Below are 19,587 nucleotides of genomic sequence, written 5' to 3' on the forward strand. Positions count from 1 at the left end.
TGTCTGCTTTCAGAGACATCCCTATTGCATTTCTGTTTTACCCCTCTCAGGGGCGCTTGCAATCAATCTGGTTACTGTGTCTAGATGCAATGTGCAAACTGCATGAATTCCAGCACTCTTGTTGTAAAGTGATTAGAAAAAGCAGTGTGCAACAACAATAACAACAACAACAACATCATCACTGACTCACATTAGAAATGGAGCTCTGAACAGATTGTTTCTCATCTCTGTGAATGTGGATAATGACACACAGGCCTGACAGAGGCTTAGTTCCTAGCCTTAATCTTAACAGGAAACTGGCAGTGTTGCCATGGCATCATCATACTCAGATTGTTAAAGCCACAGTAAAAGTGGTTTCTAGATAACAACTGTATTATAGATGGAGGAAATAGGTAAACAAATTTTCAGATTACGTCTTTCTGCAGGGGGCTGGTGTTATTTCTGCTGTCTTCCAGCCCTGTGGCAATTATAAGAAATAGGTAGCTATGAGTTTTCATTAAGAATAATCTTCCTAATTTGCATTTGGAACTATGATACACTAGAATGTGTTTATATATTTAAAATTGACTGTAATGGATCACTGAATGTTGAAAATCTTCTCTCTCTCTCTCTCTCTCTCTATATATATCTATATCTATATATATATCTGATCATTGTCAGTGTGGTCTATGGGACCTGGGAAAACCAGAATTTATATCCCAGCTAAATTGCAGTTCTAGTCTCATTTTTCCATTTGTAAAATGGGAATATCAGTTACCTGCCTCAAAGGGTTGTTCTGAAGGTAAACAAGATAAGGTTACCAAAGCACTTTGCTCAATAAATGTGCTGAGCAAAGGAGTAATAAAATGGTAATAATTACATTTCACGGTAAGGAGTAATGGAAAATGGTGTGTGAGATAGCGGTTGCTATTTTGGCTTTTTACAAAAACTGACTACAGACTGCTAATATATCAGTCTACTTAATGGGCCTTGATTTCAAATCTTATTATGCCCGTTCAAGGGATAGCAGCATTGTTATTGCTTCATTAGCCTGGTTCTAGAAGTTATATCTCCCCAAGCAGTTCGCAACATCCTCTTCCTAGTTCTGTCATTTTTAATCAATTCAGAATATGCTCTGAAGACACAGCTCCACCATGTCCTTCCATGGGAATCTCAGGACATAAGACAACAGAGTGAATAATCCCTGTTAAGACATTGAACCTGGCTGACAAGCAAGAGAATCAAGGCCATAATATTCACCCGCTGCCTATCTATTAATTACTTTATATATGTCTCTGTGTGTGTTTGTAAAACTTGTCTTTTTTTTAATTTGAAATACTGTATGCTGCTACAAAAACCTTTTTATTAATAATTTTTTCTCCTAGAAAATTTTTAGTCACGTTTTATTTTCCAAGTAAAACTTATTTTTCCTCTTGATAATGTTGCTGAAGTGTAAAACAAGAGTGTTTGTGTGATTTTTAAAAATGCTTTTTCTTAATAGTGGCTAGCATTCAGAAGCTTCCTGCAGCATCCGTTCTAACGGACATAAATTTCCCCATGAAAGGAAGGAAAGGAATGGTCGATTGGGCACGAAATTCAGAAGACAGGGTCGTCATTCCAAAAAATATCTTCACACCTATGTCAACAGGTAAACACTAAAAAGTATTTCATACTTGTAGGCCAATTCTATATTGGATGATCTTGTACAAACTCATTTTGAGTCTTATTTAGTGTAGAGGTAGATGGTAGAGAGAACAACTGTAGTGATAACTGTTTGCAGCCTTGTTTCTCTCATAAGAAGGGAGGCCTCTATAGATGGCTGCAAAAGAAGGCACAACTTCTCCCCTTGTATGGTGGTCACTGTGGACATATTGTGGCCCCCCTTTTGCCCTCCCCACATGCTCTTGCTGCCATTTCTTTGCCCATTTCTTTGCTAACTGGGCAAAGAGGCACCTTTTACCGTGGTGATTCTCTTTATTTAGCAGGGGGAGACTAACTGGCCCTATCCACCCCCAGCACAGTACTTCCAGTGACTGTTGCTGGTGTCTGTCTTGTGTTTTTTTTAGAATGTGAGCCCTTTGGGGACAGGGAGCCATCTTATTTATTTATTATTTCTCTGTGTAAACTGCCCTGAGCCATTTTTGGAAGGGCGGTATAGAAATCAAATTAATAATTAATAATAATAATAATAATAATGATTTCCTCCAGGCTGTTACTAATGGATACCACATTAATGTACACACTTGCATTTATATAGCCATGGCAGCCAATGTGGTGTCAAGGAGGGCTATCAGGAGGAGGAGCCAAAGGTGAAGTGCAGCAGCAACAGGAACTGGACCCAAACAAATGCCCCATGAGTCATTTCAGAAGTTTGGATCTGAGTCACTATTATCAGCTGTGGCCTATTCCTGCATTACACAAATAATTTATTTATGATCCCCACAAAGCTCTGTAAATGAGGAGGAGGTCACCATAGGGCTCAGTGGACCTTCTTCTCTCCTCCCCTTGCTAGCTGGCCCTGGGGTGGGTGTATACTGTTTGGCAAATTTACTTGCAGGCTGGACCTTTAAGGAAGAGCGAGGTGTGTCTGCCACTATACAGAGGTCACGCAACAGCCTCCCATTGTGAATGTGACTATGCAGAGAACCATGCATTCCTATGCACACATGTCCAAAGCCCAGCTCAGAGGATAGCACTCTTACAAGTCCTATGGGTATCCCATCTCCATATGTGGATGGATTGTGCTATGTGTTTTTAGGTGTTTACCTCAAAACGTAAAATGTGTGGATGCCACACATGTATCATGGGAATAGATCAGGGAGAAAGCTGAGATTGACTGTACCTCCCTGCTGAGTGTACACTTGGTGTCACACCCCATTTGCTGCTGCAAAATGTGTGAAATGGCCCATGTGCTGAGTTAGCCCAGAGTCCTGCTATGCCAGCAGTTTTTCTTAGACCACCTGGACTGAGATTCTAGCATTAGTGCTGTAGTGCCAGAATGCTGCAGTGGAAAGCCTGCCCTCTTCCATGTTAAAGGGTGGAGAGTCCTCTAAAAATAACTCCCATGGATCTTTCATAATCAGTGAGGAATATATCATGAAATGCTGGCACTGTTTAGCAGCCAATGATGAATCTCACAAAACAGCCAGGCTTCTGGGTGCTTTAAATCTTGTGAGATGTTCCAATTGTGTAGACCTTTCCCCCTTTTAATATATCATACTGCATTTTTATGACAGAATGCTGGGAAACATATTTCATGTTGCAATGATGATTTCCTTAAAAGATAAAACTTATTCAACGGTGATAAATACTGTTCCACATACCTGTTTGCTGACTAAGTTGGAAAGGATCAGAAAGGCAGCAGATTTAATGTATACATTGTCTTATCTCCCCCCTCCCACCACCTTTTTCTTTTTAGAACTAGATGAATCCACTGTATTTGTGCTTGGAGCAGTACTCTACAAAAATTTAGAGCTTATTTTACCCACCTTACGGTAAGTGATTACTCTAAGTGCAATTTATATTACTTTAAGATTATGCCTCTAGAATGTGTTGGGTTTAAAACAGGCAGCAATCAATATACTTTAGTTGTATTATAAGCGTTTTCTCCTCAAAGCAGGGATGTTCAGCTGGTGGCCTAAGGGCTGGATCAAATGCACCAGATGATTTCCTGGCCACCTCCCTCCAATTCGACCCTGCTTCTCTCTTTACTGTTTGCTAGGATCAGCACCAATTTGCTTTCCCTACAGATGTGAGCAGGCAGCAGAGGCAGAATAAGGAGAAGGTTAAAAGAAACACTGAGAGGCAGGAGACAACAGAACATTTGAGGGAAGCCGAGTGGGAGGAGATGGGACAAGGCAGACTAAATGATGAGGGAAATCCAGGAGGAGGCGGCAGCAGACCATAGGAGGAGGGAGGCATTCCTCAACTGCTAGTCAAAATTCATACATGAGGAGGAGGAGGAATGAGTCAGAGATGGCTTTCTTCATTGCTGACAAGAATGGATCATGATTAGGAAGAGAAGGTAGGAGAAAGGCAGAGACAATCAGCAGCTTCACATGACTGCTTGCAAGACCACAAGCAGGGAACATGTTGGTGAAATGTTGGCAACCCACAGCCCATGGTCTGGAGACCAGGCTACATTGCTGCACTTCTCCCAACAGCGTCGCTCATATGGGCGCGTGAGCAGCGCTGACAGTAAAACAACGAGGATCATCTGGGGGTAAGGTAGGTTTTCTGCCTTCCCCCCTCCCTCCTCGGCCCTCTCACAGGTCATAGGAATGGGGTGTGTGTGTGTGTGTGTGTGTTGGTTGCATATGAGAGAGATTTTAAAAATACAGATTGACCAATATTCTAATTTTAAATATTCAGCAAAGCAGGGTCACAGGAAGTCAGCATCAAAGCTATTCCCTCATCAAAGGTGTTGATGAGGGAACACTATTGTGCATACATCCTTTGTAGGGTTACGGAGTATGCAAATTAACCTGGACCCTGAGTTGAGGATTCTGCAACATGCAGTGCTTCAGAAGGTGGCCATGCCTGGTCCAAAAAGCTAGGATTGACCTTTCTGGTAATAAAAATAACCCTTATGTTAATGTGGAGGAGAGCTGGTCTTGTGGTAGCAATCATGACTTGTCCCCTTAGCTAAGCAGGGTCCACTCTGGTTGCATATGAATGGGAGACTAGAAGTGTGAGCACTGTAAGATATTCCCCTTAGGGGATGGAGCTGCTCTGAGAAGAGCAGAAGGTTTCAAGTTCTCTCCCTGACTTCTCCAAGATCAGGCTGAGAGAGATTCCTGCCTGCAACCTTAGATAAGCCACTGCCAGTCTGTGAAGACAATACTGAACTAGATAGACCAATGGTCTGACTCAGTAAATGGCAGCTTCCTATGTTCCTATGTGTAAATCATCCATCTTACACACATGTTGCAATTTAGCTCATGGCTGCATGTACATAAATTCCAGTCTTTTGAATGTGGCTTCTGCAAACTGTGCTGGACTACAGCTTGCAATAGTGTAAACCTTAGCTGAAAAAAGAAGCATGAGAGTATGTACACTGATGAATAGTTATAAGATTATACTCGGGCTATAGGCATTTAGAATTGAATGTGCTAGCATCGATGCAACATGAGTGCTTGACCAGTGACTAGCAAATAATGAAATGATACTAAAAGGAGATGGTGAGAAGGTTACAGACCTGCTCGATAAAAGATAACAATAAATCTCTGCTTTCACAGACCTATTTTTATTAGAGCTGCTTAATTTCCTAAGTAGGGATATGCAAACAGGTTCAACTCTGAACCTGTTCGAGGTTGAACTGGTTCGGTTCAACTGTTCGGGGACAAACCGAAACCCACCCTCCGAAGTTCGGGGGCGTCACGAGCTTTAAATACTTGTTTAAAAAAATTAGAAGAGTCCTTATGTTAATGTGGAGGGGGAGTTCCTGGAGGTAGCGGGGGGGGTCCATGGAGGTTCTCCCTCCCCCCACCGACCTTCAAAATGATCCCCTCACCCAGTGTAGGAACTCTTTGGCCAGTTTTCGGCCTTTACCTGGCGGCCCAGAGGCCATTATGCAGGCCGCATGCCTGTGCACATGGCATCTGCATGGGGCTTCACTCTGGTATCTCAGGTGGAGGCCATGGCCATGAGTGCTTTTTATCAGCTTTGGCTGATTTGACAGCTGCGCCCATTCCTTGAAGACGATGACCTCAAAACAGTGGTGCTTCAGCTGGTAACCTCCCGGCTCAACTATTGCAATGCGCTCTACGTGGGGCTGCCTTTGTACGTAGTCCAGAAACTTCAGTTAGTTCAGAATGTGGCAGCCAGACTGGTCTCTGGGGCAACCTGGAGAGACCATATTATGCCTGTTTTGAAACAGTTACACTGGCTGCCAATATGTTTCCAGGAAAAATACAAAGTGCTGGTTATTACCTTTAAAGCCCTGAACGGCTTAGGTCCGAGTTATCTTAGAGAGCACCTTCTTCTGCATGATCCCCACAGCACGTTAAGGTCATCTGAGGAGGTCTGTCTCCAGTTGCCACCAGTTCGTCTGGTGGCGACTCAGAGGCGGACCTTCTCTGTAGCTGCTCCTGGACAGCACTCCCAGCAGAAATCTGTAATTCAAGATCATTTAAGGAGAGCCCTTAAAACCTATCTGTTTGGCCTGGCCTTCCAGGGTTTTTAAATGACTGAAAAACTGTTTTAAATTGTTTTAAATGGTTGCCCTGGTTCTCCAGGGGTTTTTTTAGCTGTTTGAATTGTTTAAGTGGTTTTATTCTGTTTTTATAATTTGATTTTAACTGTTAACTAGTTTTAATTGTTTTTACCTTGTTGTAAACCATCCTGAGAAATAAATAAATAAATAAATATTGAGGGCTCCAAGTCCAGTCCCCCTTCCTCTTGAGAGGAGCCCAGCTGCAGGATGCCGAGAATTCACCCGATGGATGTGGAAGGGCCCAACAGGGGTCTATGATCAAAAGAAAGCTGGACCGGAAAGAGCAGGGAGACTTAGGGACATATGAAGCTGCCTACAGATTTGAGCCATTGGTCCATTTGGCTTAATATCATCTGTACAAACTGGCAGTGGCTCTCCAGAGTTTCAGGCAGGGGTCTTTCCCCACCCTACCTGGAGATATTGGCGACTGAACCTGGGACCTAGTCAGTGCAAAGCATAGTACTGAGCTGTGGCCCCTAGGGGAGCTCCTGGGAGGGCACTATTTTCCACATGTTTCACCCTACCATAGGCAGGAGAGAGGAGTTGATTTTCTCACTGCTCATCCAGATGATATAACTGATGTGTATGTAATAATACCAGTTGCTAGTACCAATAGCACCAGTTGCAGGGGAGTAATAGTACCAGTTGCAAGGGAGAACCAGTTGCAGGGGAGTACCAGATGCAGGGGAGTAACAGCAGGAGAGAGGGCATGCCTTCAACTCCTGCCTGTGGCTTCCAGTGGCATCTGGTGGGCCACTGTGTGAAACCGGATGCTGGACTAGATGGGCCTTGGGCCTGATCCAGCAGAGCTGTTCTTACGTTCTTAATAAATAAATTTATATGTAAATCAATAAAAGTAAGGACACACATTATCTTTCCTGCGTTATTGTTCACTGATAAACACATTATTGGGAAATACGTGTTTGTGAAGCCTGAGAGACTCAGCAGCTCTACCCTAAGTAGGTCCAAGGGCATGGTGCCCAATTTTGTCAAATAAACAAGCAAACAATGGTGCAAAGGCACATGATGCAGCAGGCTTGCTGAGGCTAAGTAGCAGCATCTGGGTGGGAGACTGCCTGGGAACCCTACGAACCCTTGAATTCCATGTTGGAAGGAAGATGTGATAAACAATTCCCTTTGTGTTTTGCTTTCTTTCTTCACTTCTAGTTAGGTGAGAGATCATTCACAATTGACTGGTTTAAATGCCAGCATTTTCTCTGGGTGTCTAGACTGCCTTGCATTCATTGCTAGGGTTCACTGAAACATCCAGCAGTTCCAGTATTTTGTTTCATAAGTGTTGTGCAACTTAATTATCAGTTGGCTAGAGAAGTGTTTTGCAGGGTATGTGTTTGTGCCATGCCTGAGCCAAATTATGTGTGTTTTCAAACAAGATGGGCCACTTCTGAACAGTCTTGTCAAATCTACCTCTTGAGTAGGCTTTGGTAGCTCTAAGACTGAGCCATCTCCCCTCCACTTGAACTCCCTGGTCAAGGGGCTCTCTTATGCACAGAACTTCTAACATGCATTGTATTTATGATCTTTTTGGATGTAATAGGAGCTTATGATTGCCTGATTAGTAGTGAGAGCTTGATGGAATTGGGTTAGGTTTTCCTGCATTTCAGACCTGAAAAGAATATTGCATGCTGTCTTTAGCTCATACTCAGAGATAACCTCTACCCTTCATATTCCCTTACTCAGGAAAAAGATCCTATTGAGTTTAATTGATTGGTTCCCTGAATAAACAACTGTAGAATTGGATATTATCATGCTCTTCCCTAACTGGACAGCCAAGGGTCCCTTATCACCTTTCTGTGCATTTTCTTTCAACAAGAAAAATTTAGATGATTCCCGAAAATACTGAAGCATGGCATAATTTGTACTTACCAATGCATCACTTATCCCACAGGTTCTGTTTTTGCAGTCAGTGTAAGCTTGTTTCCTGTTTAACATAACTTTCATGCCAGAAGTGTCTTGAGGCATTTCACAAACTCATAAACAATAAGTGGAGGCTCATTAAACAGAAACTCTTCCAGAATAAGTAAAATGTCAGTCTTTATTTAAAAACAGACTGAGGCTCAGCAGGACTGGGTGTTGTACATTAAGTACTTTGATGGAAGGGCTAGATTCGTAAAGATGTGAGATCCAAAGTGGGCTCAGCTAGAAAACAATACTCAGTCATAAGGTTTGACATGGCATATAAAGAGCCGAGCCATTCATTTATGGAAATGGAACAAAACTGATGGAATACCTTAAAGGCTAATCGGACAATTTTATGCCCTGCATGATATATCAGAGGAAGTCTCTGTGTATTGTAATCCAATCTGCTTTTGCACTCTGCTATTTATTGCATGCTTTTGAGCCACTTTCCAAGACACTCTCAGCAGAGTACATAGAGATTTAGATGCAGTACTTCATAATAATACTAATGGTTTCACGACTGCCTCTACATATGGCATTGAAAATGTGTCTGTTACCATTAAAAATGCCTTTACTGCAGATGTCTGTTTTACTTTCTTGGGGGAATATAGAAGACTAATTTATGGTGTTGAAAAGAGGGGAAACTAGTTCAAAACAGAATAACCACAAAGTTTATTGCCAGTGATTCTGTAGAAGAAAAAATATATTGCCATCTTTGCCAAGTGGTTACTGGATTTTGTCTGCTATTTATGCCTGCAATAAGTATGTATACAAGCAAAAGTATCTCATTACACATTAGCAGAAATGTAGCAGGAAATAGAGATAATTTTTAAAAACAAAAGACATACAAGATTCTGCAGGAGCCTCATCCATCCATCCATCCAATGAATATTGAAATGACAAGACCTGCTCCTTCTTTAGAGCTTCACATGTGTGTGAATGTCTGTATGGAACTCCTCCGTGACTGGACTTCCATATTCACTTCAACAAAGTTGGCTCTTGTCTTAAAATGCCGAGGAAAGTCTTGAAGGAAAAGGAGTTGCATGTGAACCAGAGGAAGCCTCCACTGGATTGGGTTACTGGATTTTGATTCTGTTGGAAACAGCAGTATTATTTTAACACTTCTCTTTCAAAATTGGTAGTTTTTCTTTTTCTCTCGTACATCTCTTCAATTCATCTCAGACGTAACAAAAATACAATTTTGCAGCGAGTGAAGAGACTTTTCAAATGTGGAAAAAGGGTTGATGTTGCCAAAGTAACAGTAACAAAGTAATGCCGACAAAGTAACATTGTTCCTACTGTGATAGTGTAGGACTTTCACCTTCCTGTCTATTGGTATGTTGCTTGCTTTAAAAGATTTGTCCAGTAAAATATTCAGTAAAAGAGCAGATGCATATTTTAGTGAAAAGCTAAAAAGATCTCATAAAGTCCTTCTATTTAAAAGAACATAAGAGCATATGAAGAGCCTTGCTAGATCACCAAAGGTCAATTTTAATTTATCATCCTGTTTCCCAGACTGGCCAGCCAGATGTTTCCAGGTAGCCTACAAACAGGGCATAAAGGCAATAATTCACCTCCACTGTTCCCCCTCTTCATCAGCAACTGACATTCTCTGGCATACTGCCTCCAAATGTGAACTTTATATCCCTATGATATGTTCATATGTTTCACTTTTGTAGGAAACAGGCAAATTATTTTATTATGTATAAATTTATTATTTTTATACACCATTTTTCATAAAATATGTCAAGGCAGTTTAAAATTAAAAAATATTAAAACAACAAAATCAATAATTAAAAACAACAAAAAATAATAAAACCATAAAGTACAAATCACAGAACAGCATCAGTAATAAAAACAGTACCCTCTAGAGGCTAAATGCCCAACTACATAGCCAGATTTTTGGATGCCTCCTAAAAGTAGCAAAGGAAGCCAAGAAGATGTCCATTGAGAGACCATTCCAAAGCCTTGGGGCAATGACCATGAAGGCCCTGTCTGGCATGCATGACTGAGTGGACAAAAACCCTTCATGTATACAAGAAACTATAAAATATCCTGCACAGGAAAGAAGAGCAGTGTGGGGTTTGTGAGTATCAGGTGTGCTTCCTGAATAAGCCTGAACAATCATTTACTTTCTACATGACTATAATACAGTATTCTTCATGCTGTTTGCTGCTAGATCAACACAGGCAGAAGAAGATCTAGTACAAAAAGAGTAATGGGTGCCCCAAACCCCCTTTTAGAAAGATATATATTCTCTGCTTGCTCTTCTTCTACTAGAGCTACTGCCACTGGAGAAGCTGGGGGGGGGACATTTGAGGAGGGTGGGAGAGACATCACCCCTCTTCCATGCTTCAGTCCATATTTGATTGTGTCCAAGGAGCATTTATTTTTCAACTCAATTTACTATGAATTGAATTTACACTGAATTACTATTAAAAAAACAACAACACTGCATATGTATAAGGTGGTATTCACTGTTATGGGTGGTATTCTTTGCAATTTGATCAGTAAGAATATACAAGAGCTGTGCTTTACATCTTGATAAGGCTCTTGTTCCTCTGTACTGTACTTCCCCTTCCCCCAAAATCTGAAATGATGCCTGGAAGTATCTTTAGAAATAAACTGCAGAAAGCAATAAAAGGGACAAAATCTGAGTCAATGGTTCTTTAAAATAGGATGGGTTATTAAGGTTGCTTTCTACAAAATACGCTCTGCACACAAAGCAGAACCACCACCAAAAAAAACGCTTTTCAAAGGCATGGGGCTTTTCTGGTGTGAGAGATGTGATGATTGCAGCCTAAGGGACCAATCCAAGGACCAAGAACTGCTATTCTTTCCCAGTGATTTCAGCAGGCATTAGGTCAACTCCCAACCTTGATCCCAGGGGGACCAGTGGAGCCACACAAATGTACGTGGCCTGTGAATTGACTCCTCAGATATTTTTGAACAATGCAATTGCTCATTCATATTTGAAACACAATGATTTTTAAGTCTCCCAGGTTATATATCAAAAGCATTGATTCTGGGGAAACTCTCATTGCTGTCATCTATCTTAACTTTTTCAGTTAGCAGTCAGCAAAACAGCCACACCAGAACTTTGCAAGAAAGATGTTTGGGTTGTTTAAAACAAGTCTGCTTGATTCCACCTTGAGATAAATGAGTTTATAGCCATTTAAAGATATGCCTGAAGGGCTGTGTTGTCAATCTGTCTCTTTAATCAATGAATCATACTTAAGGAATGGCACTTGGATCAGTACTATGCAGCTCTTTAATCTTGACTGTGTCTGATAACAGGTTCAACCACATTTATGATAAAACGGAGAGTGGTGTGGAGGTGGGGGGAGATTAATTTGAATGTTCATCTAAGCAGGGATCTTTTCAAAATATTCATACTCAATTACCTCAGATGTTGGTTTTAATGAATGCTGTATTTTTAACTGTTGTTTTTCAGAAATTATACTGTTGTTAATTCCAAAATCATTGTGGTCACCATAAGGCCTGAGCCCAAAACGTCTGATTCCTTTCTAGAGATAGAGTTAGCTCATTTGGCTAATGTAAGTATTGATGTTGTGGATATTCATTATAATTAATTCATACAGATCTTTTTAAAAATCTGTTTCAAAAACTGTTTTGTCATAAGGATAATTTTTAGGGCCTTATTTAGAGAAAATCTCCATTAACTTGTTTGCTTTGCTTTGTTTTGCTCTTTTAGTGGCTTGTTTCCACCCGCTGCTTTAAACTAGAATCATAGTGAAATCAATGTTTTTCTCACCCTCTTCCATTCCATTGTATAACACTGAACCACATCAATTATCCAAAGCTCATAATTGCCCAAATTCATTGTGTGTCTCTCTAGTAGCTCCAATTTTAATCAATCAAAAGTAAAAAAGGAAACTGCATTAATTGAACATTAAATCACTCCCCAATTTGCATGTTCCCTAGGCCAAGTTGTACTTGATATTTTACTGTACATGTTTGTATGATGTCATTATTTTTACATTTTGTAGGGTGCGTGGGGGGGGTGCGTGGGGGAGGGAGTCCTCAATCTTTCTTTAGCAACATGATGGATATTGATATTATGGTGATAAGATATCCTAAAGGTATCATACAGTTTTGTGATATGCAGGAGATTAAGTGTGTTGTATTACTTTAAGTTGGTGTTTGGAATCACTGGAACTGGCACAGCAAATTTCCATGGTAGAGGCATACGTGCACATCCTCCTTCCACCATGCACATTGAATCATAGAATTTTAGAGTTGGAAGCTCTTCTAGTCCAACTCCCCACCCCACCCCAGGGACATCTTCCTAGATGTCCAGCTGCAATGTCATCCTACATTCTTCCTAATGTCTGACTGAAATCTGCTTCCTTGTAACTTCAACTGACTGGTTCTAGTCCTGCCCTCAGGAAAAATAGAGAACAAGTTTGTTGCTCTTTTTATATGGCAGCCATACAGCTGTCTTATCCCCACTTAGTCTCCAGGCTAAATAGAACCAGCTTCTCCAGCGTTCCTCATAGGACATGGTTCCCAGACCCCTCACCATCTTTGTTGCCCTCCTGAGAACCCATTCCAATGAGTTCACGGGATGCACTGGGACATGTATCAATGTCTTCCTTAAATGAAAACCAGAACTGGACACAGTGGCCTATGTGACGCATAGCTTTAGGAGGACGGAGTCAATCTGCTTGCACTGCTGCAGGCTCTCGGTGGATCCATCCGCACAGCTGTGGGCTCACAGTAAAACCCCAGTGGTTTGGGATATTGACACAGAGCACAAATACTTGGAATAGGCCATCCATGCTACAGAAATTCTAGTTAGATCAGAAACATGTCACTGATGGTTAAGTGACGTGTTTTTGATCTAACTAGCATATCTGGAGCATGGACGGGCTATTTGAACTATTATTTGAATAAAATAATGAATTTTTTCCCTGCTGATAGGTGTTTGTGCACGTGCTTGTGTGCTCCAAGAGTACTCTTGGGGAAAGGAAACATGTTGCTCAGGCTCAGCCCCCACGGTCCCTCCATTACCTGTGTACTTTGTTAGTCATGATGTCAGCCAAAGTTTTCTGTTAAGCTTGTGCTGGGAGTTTTATGGCCTCTTTTGCTTGGAGTATGAGAGTGGTACTGGGTTGGACCACTCTCACTTGAAATTCTTAAGAATAACTTCTCTCTTTTTGTTTCTTTTTCTTTCTTTTTCTTTTTGTTGGGAATGGCATGTAGACTAGTCAGTGTAAACCAGTTTTCTTCTCTCAGTTATATGGTGTTTGGGGTCAATCCATTCCTTCTTCCAGGCCAGCTTTTGAATAGTGCTTTGGTTACTTTTATTCCAGTCCTAGAGTAGAGGCGGGGCCAGCAAATAGCCAGCAGCAAGAGCACTGAAGGCGGACTGCACTTGCCTCTCTGTAATTAATATCTGTTTCAATAAATCATTAATATTCCCGATTCTACCCCACTGCCTTGTCCTTGCATACCACAATTCTTGCCTCTGGATTCTACAAGTTATAGCCTTAATGTTTTTTGTAGAGTTTTGTGGGTTAAAGGAGAGGGAATATTAGGAGACCCATTGTGGTTTATCTTGAAGCTTGGCTCTGAAGTGGGGAAAGTGTTTTCCATTCTCACAATTCTGAGCTGAGTCTCTCAAAAACTGACAACATTGCTAGTTAAAAACATATAGGGGTGATTCTCATAATTGCCCTGGGTGGAGAGGGAGAGCCTGGAGAGGGGAGGCTACTTTCTATTTACCTTTCCTCCAGATGACCAAGCGGATCATCTTTGGTGTACCTCCTGTGCGCCCACATGGGCAGCCCCGCTTGGAGCTGCACGGAGCAGGGCAGAGGGATCCGGGGCTGGAACTTCTTCTGGCCTCTGGGTATCCAACAATGCAATGCACAGCACATGTGTTGCATGTGGGATTCCCTGGTCAGGCAGGCACTCCTCCGTGTGCCCGAATTCAGACGAATTCAGCCCAAGGAGACAAACAATACCCGGTAGCCGCATTAAGGGTAGGAGTGCACCCTTAACACTGGCTAACAGTTGGGTTAGATATGAGGGTTAGGCGGGCAGAGAGCAGAGGGATCCGTGAGCCTCCCATCGCTTCTCACGACCAGCCTAACCCTGCTTGGGCTGCCCCAGGCAGGGTTAGGCTGATCATAAGAGTCTCATTTAGTTATGCTGCAAATATATATACATATGTAGTATAGACATCAGGGCCTGAGAAGCTATACTTTCAGTCCTTAAATGTCCAAATATATGATCAAATGTTTCTTTGACATATTCAGGTAAATTTGTGGATGGAAATTTGCAGAAAGATATCTGTCTGTTTTGTTTACATGATATCAAAATTAGTGACACATTTTTTATCCATGGTTCACTTGCAAATTAAGGGCACTGTCCAGCCATTGTTAAATACTTTTAAGTATAATTGATTTCAAATGGAAGAAAATTAAGTGCATACTTAGCTCTCCCACTGAACTCACTGGGATATACTTGACTTTGGCTGACTTGTACTCTGTTAAGTTAGTGGATCATTGGACACACAGACACTTGAAATGGGTTAACTGCAAGCCTAGCTTTAGAGTGGGGTGGGGAAAGGTTGTAATGACTTTGGTCAAATGTTGAGATAAGAAGAAACAAATCATCAAAAAAATGTCACTATACTCTATTGGTGCTAGAATCAACAGATAAATTCCATATAAGCAATTAAAATATGGCTCAACCACAAGGTTAAAAGTATTGTCTTTGAAAGCCAATTTTAGAAGCAGTTTTCGGCGTGTTTATTTTATTGTTCTTTTCAGTAATCTACTGACATAGCGTTTGCCTCTTTGCCAGTTCTTTAAAATGTTTATTAGCTTGATTCTGGCAGCAGCAGATGAGTTGCATTGATTGTCATTTGGCTTTGTCCACCTTTCTGTAACAGGATATTAATGACTACCATATTAGCCCAGGGCCAGGATGTGCTGACAAGGGAAAAGGGCAACATCCTGAAAGAGATGTTGCTTCATTTTGGCTCCATTTGAACCTCAAATCTCTGTTTTGTGCAGAGGGTGGGTCTGATTTTGCATTCAAGGCCATGAGATCTACATATTGGAGAGGGTGAGGATCCTTCCAGAATTTATTGTCAAACATTTTCCAACATATCTCAGGTTCCATAAAAGAAATGCACTCTTTCATGGAGGAATGAATAGATTGCATAGACATTCCTGGAAAATCCCTCTGTTTTCATGTAAGAGTTTCATCATTTTTGCTGGGATAATAAGAGAGATTCAGTTTAAGAGCAGTGGTTGCAAATACTGTTACTAATTAATCAGAATATTTTTTTCTCCATTTGCCTACTTAATGATTTTCTCCTTTTCTTTGCAATAATTTACCTAAATTAAAGACTAGATAGTAATTTTTGTAATTAAAATGTCTTCATTCAGCACAGTTTGTCTTTGAACTTTACACCTTTTTTAATAAGGTGGAGATAATTTTGCTCCATCTGTAGACCTTGAATGTTCTACATTAATGGCTCACAAAGCACTCACATTCATGCTGCCAATTAAACAGGCTAATTATTTAATTAAATTACTGAATAAGAAACAAAATTCTGAATTTTTATTTAATTACTCTTTTCTCATTTAACAGTTCACTGTGACATGTGATTTGTTAAATCATTCTTTTATTGTTTAATTTGATCAGTATGATCAGATGAATGTAAGAGATGTTAGCTGGTTTTTTGAACATCACAATGTTGAGAAACCTGCTTAGCAGAAATGAGCAATGGCGGATGCCATTGTAGAAGGATACCAATCTCAATATGATTATCTAATCTGCAGTCCTGCTTGGAAGAGACTACTATGGACTAATTAGCCACAGTATCTTTCCCGAACAAGACACCTCCTATGGGAGAATGAACAGCCTTTAAATGTGGAAGACATCATTCTTCCACATCTTTTCCCTCAGAGGGAAAATCCCCCTTGCAATTCCCCCCAATCTCTGCTGGTTGGTTTGTCTATTTATATGCCGCTCAACTGACCAGTGACCTTGAACTAATTTACAAAAGGAACAAACAACTTTAAAACTGAAATCGAAAATAATAACAGACAAAACCAGACCATTCTAAAAAATTAAAACAGCCAGTAAGCTGATATAGAGCCACCTAATGGTGCAGTGGGGAATTGACTTGCCTAGTGAGCAAGAGGTTGCTGGTTCGAATCCCCGTTGGTATGGTTCCCAGAATATGGGAAACACCTATATCAGGCAGCAGTGATATAGAAAGATGCTGAAAGGCATCATCTCATTCAGCCCAGGAGATGACAATGGTAAACCCCTCCTACCAAAGAAAACCACATGGCTCTGCGGTTGCCAGGACTCGACACCGACCTGACAGCACAACTTTACTTTAATCTGATACAAAGCCAGCAGAAATCAGGATAACTAGCATTTACAAATTTAAAGCTTGCCAGAAGTGGAAGGCTTTCACCTGGCATCCAAACATATACAAATAAGTCACCAGGTGGGTCTTTCTAGGAAGGGTATTCCATAAATGAGGGGGCACTACTGAGAATGCTCTCTTTCTGGTACCCACCTATCACATCATTGTGCATGGAGTGCCTAGCCTCCCAAGATAACCTGAAAGAACAGGCAGGAATGTATCAAAGCAGGCACTCCTTCAGGTAGGCTGGTCCTAAGTCTTTTAGGCCTTTAAAAGTCATCATCTTTATATGTTCCTTGTATGTTACAGCATTCTTTATATTCTGTTCACTAAAATTATTCACTGTGCTCTCTGGGCATCAAGGCATACCCTGTCTCCTTCAGATGAGTTTCCCCATGAGTGATGCATCCTTACCTCTTATTTTGTTTTCATCCCATTAAAATACCCTGTGCTGCTTACAATAATAGGAAGAGGCCAGCTTAGTTTGACATTCTTACCTCTCTCTGAATGCTTGCAACACTGGGTCAAATGATTAACCATCTTCCTCAAATATAGTCCACCTTCTTCCGAAAGGTACATCTCGGCTCATTTAGCATCTACTGGGTAATATCCCTTTATACCAAATCTATCCTTTTCTCAAGAAGATTCACCACAGGTCCCTGTTTAACTCTTAAACAAGACCAGCATAAGACAGTACAGTAGAGCAACATCAAAAAGTAATTCTAAAACAGCACGGTCAAAATTAAAATCAACATTAGAATTGAATTAAAATTACTATAAACTATATTATTACACAATTACTGTAAACTATAATATAATTAATGATAAAATTGCTATAAACTATTAAAACTTACAAATTATTATTATTTTATCTAGTATTATTATTTATTATATACTATAAATACTAAAAACTGTTGCTCTAAAGTTGTAAAGATGACTTTACTACTACTAAAAAGCTAATTAAATACTTTAAAATCAGTATAAATCACTACACATGGAATCATAAAACATTCTTATCATGCTAATATTAAAATCTATTGTATAATACTCAAAAACTGCTACCCTCAAAAACTATAAAATTACTAAAAATCCTAACACACTAACATGACTAAAGCAAAGTGTATAAGAAAGGAGCACTAGCGAGTTGTATCAACAACAGATCAAAACTAATCAGATTTGGTGTGAGGTCCTGGTCATCATAGTCTGTTGGATCTTATATGCTGCCACGCAGAACTTGGCGGTGTTGAACGTGAAGGCCAGAACTTCATCAGAAAGTAGCATTTGGTGGTAGACATGTTTCGGGTGGCCGGGATACTTGCAAAGCAGTGGAAAAACAAGCTTGGCCCAAACATTTCTATAAAAGGGGCAAAGGAGAAGTACATATTCTGTGGTTTCTACCTCCCCAGCATCACAGGGACAAAGTCTTTCTGTCATTGGGATCTTTCTGTATTTGCCTTCCAGTACAGTGGTGGGAAGGACATGACACCGGGTGAGGTCCCTGTTTAAGTCACACACTATCCATTCAGGCTTGATAAAAGGCTGTTGATATATTGCAAACCCTGCATTTGATAACACCAGCCACATATAGGGGCATCCCAGAAAGCAGCTGCCCAACAGCCACAGTATCTCACTGTATCTCACTAATCCTTACTAGCTCCTGCATACTAATCAGCTTGTTCTTCATCATACAAATTAAAGTCATCTAGGGAAACCCACGTCTGCATACTCTTCCATAAAGCCAAGGGAAGTGTTGGTTTCACAGCATTCCTTGCATCAGAATCACTCTAAATTTCAGTGCCCAGATGGTGTATCCCTAATCCAGTGGGCACCTTCCAATTGATGGTGGATTGGTTGGACTAACAATCCTCATTCTAATATTCCTTAAAAGCATACATGAAAGCATACCTTTTGAAAGCTTATAGACCCCCAAGAGAATAATCGAGAAGTGTACCGTTGTGTGGTTTCACAGAATAATGGCTTATATTGTAGTGGTCATGCAGCAACAAGCTAAGAGCATCAAGGGACTTCAGTTTTCTGGTGTCTTTGGTCGCCACTGAAAAATAAGACTTCTGATGACCATGATTTCTGATTGCATTACTGTAAACACTGAACATGTTACACATAACAGGCCTAAAGGTAAAGTGTGCCGTCAAGTCAGTTTCGACTCCTGGCGACCACAGAGCCCCGTGATTGTGTTTGGTAGAAAACAGGAGGGGTTTAACATTGTCTCCTCCCATGCAGTATGAGATGATGCCTTTCTACTTCTTCCTATATCGCTGCTGCCCGATATAGGTGTTTCCCATAGTCTGGGAAACATACCAGCAGGGATTCAAACCTACAACCTCTGGCTTGATAATCACATCATTCCCCACTGTGCCATTAGGTGGTATAACAGGCCAACTCATCAGTAAAACTACTCATAAGTAAAACTTCACAGATCATGAGAGAAGTATGGATGACACAAGTAGGCTGTTTTCACTTTCATCTCAGTGTATGTGTGTACTCACTTAACAGTCAGCTGCAGGACTGATCATCATACATTAAAACTCTTTATAAACACTCGGTGCGCTTTACATATAGTACCTCAGTAGGCCAGTGTTACTAAGTAGGCCCATGTTAGAGTTTTGTACAACAGAAGAAAGTCAGTGATATTGGAAGGGTAGTGATGGCTCCTGGACAGGATGGGAGGATAAGAGCTGTGCTCCCCCTGCTGCCACTGCTGGTTGGCACACCTGTCCCCTTCTTCAGCAGGCATGCTACTCCATCCCGTGAGGGAGAGGACAGAAGCACCCAGCTGAGCCAGCAAATAAGGTGTTGCATGGCATCAGAAGGTTGCAGATGCAATGTGTGGTGACAGTGGAGGGGACAGGCACTGTGCCCACCAATGGGGGCAGCTGTTGCTGCTGCAGAAGCATTGGCAGGAGTGAGGGGGTGCGTGGGGCGGGAGGGGTGCAGGGCACTCTGGCAGATCCTGCACCTGCAGCCCAGGGACATTTGTCCCCCCTTTCTCTACATCACGGGCTACAGTGATGTGGCTACATCACTGATGAAAGTGTTG

General features: G+C 41.1%; 1 protein-coding gene across 9 annotated transcripts in view; it reads left to right on the forward strand.

The window, feature by feature from the left end:
• Positions 1 to 19,587, forward strand: part of ADGRB3 (adhesion G protein-coupled receptor B3) — a 668,379-nt gene that overhangs the window by 347,496 nt on the left and 301,296 nt on the right. For all 9 annotated transcript variants that reach the window (XM_053286711.1, XM_053286709.1, XM_053286712.1 and 6 more), the window contains 3 exons: positions 1,481 to 1,627; positions 3,398 to 3,473; positions 11,565 to 11,667. In XM_053286711.1, coding sequence (XP_053142686.1) covers positions 1,481 to 1,627; positions 3,398 to 3,473; positions 11,565 to 11,667 — 326 coding nt within the window. The remainder of the gene's footprint in view (positions 1 to 1,480; positions 1,628 to 3,397; positions 3,474 to 11,564; positions 11,668 to 19,587) is intronic.

The sequence above is a fragment of the Hemicordylus capensis genome, chromosome 1, assembly GCF_027244095.1.
Source record: "Hemicordylus capensis ecotype Gifberg chromosome 1, rHemCap1.1.pri, whole genome shotgun sequence".
Lineage (NCBI taxonomy): Eukaryota > Metazoa > Chordata > Lepidosauria > Squamata > Cordylidae > Hemicordylus > Hemicordylus capensis.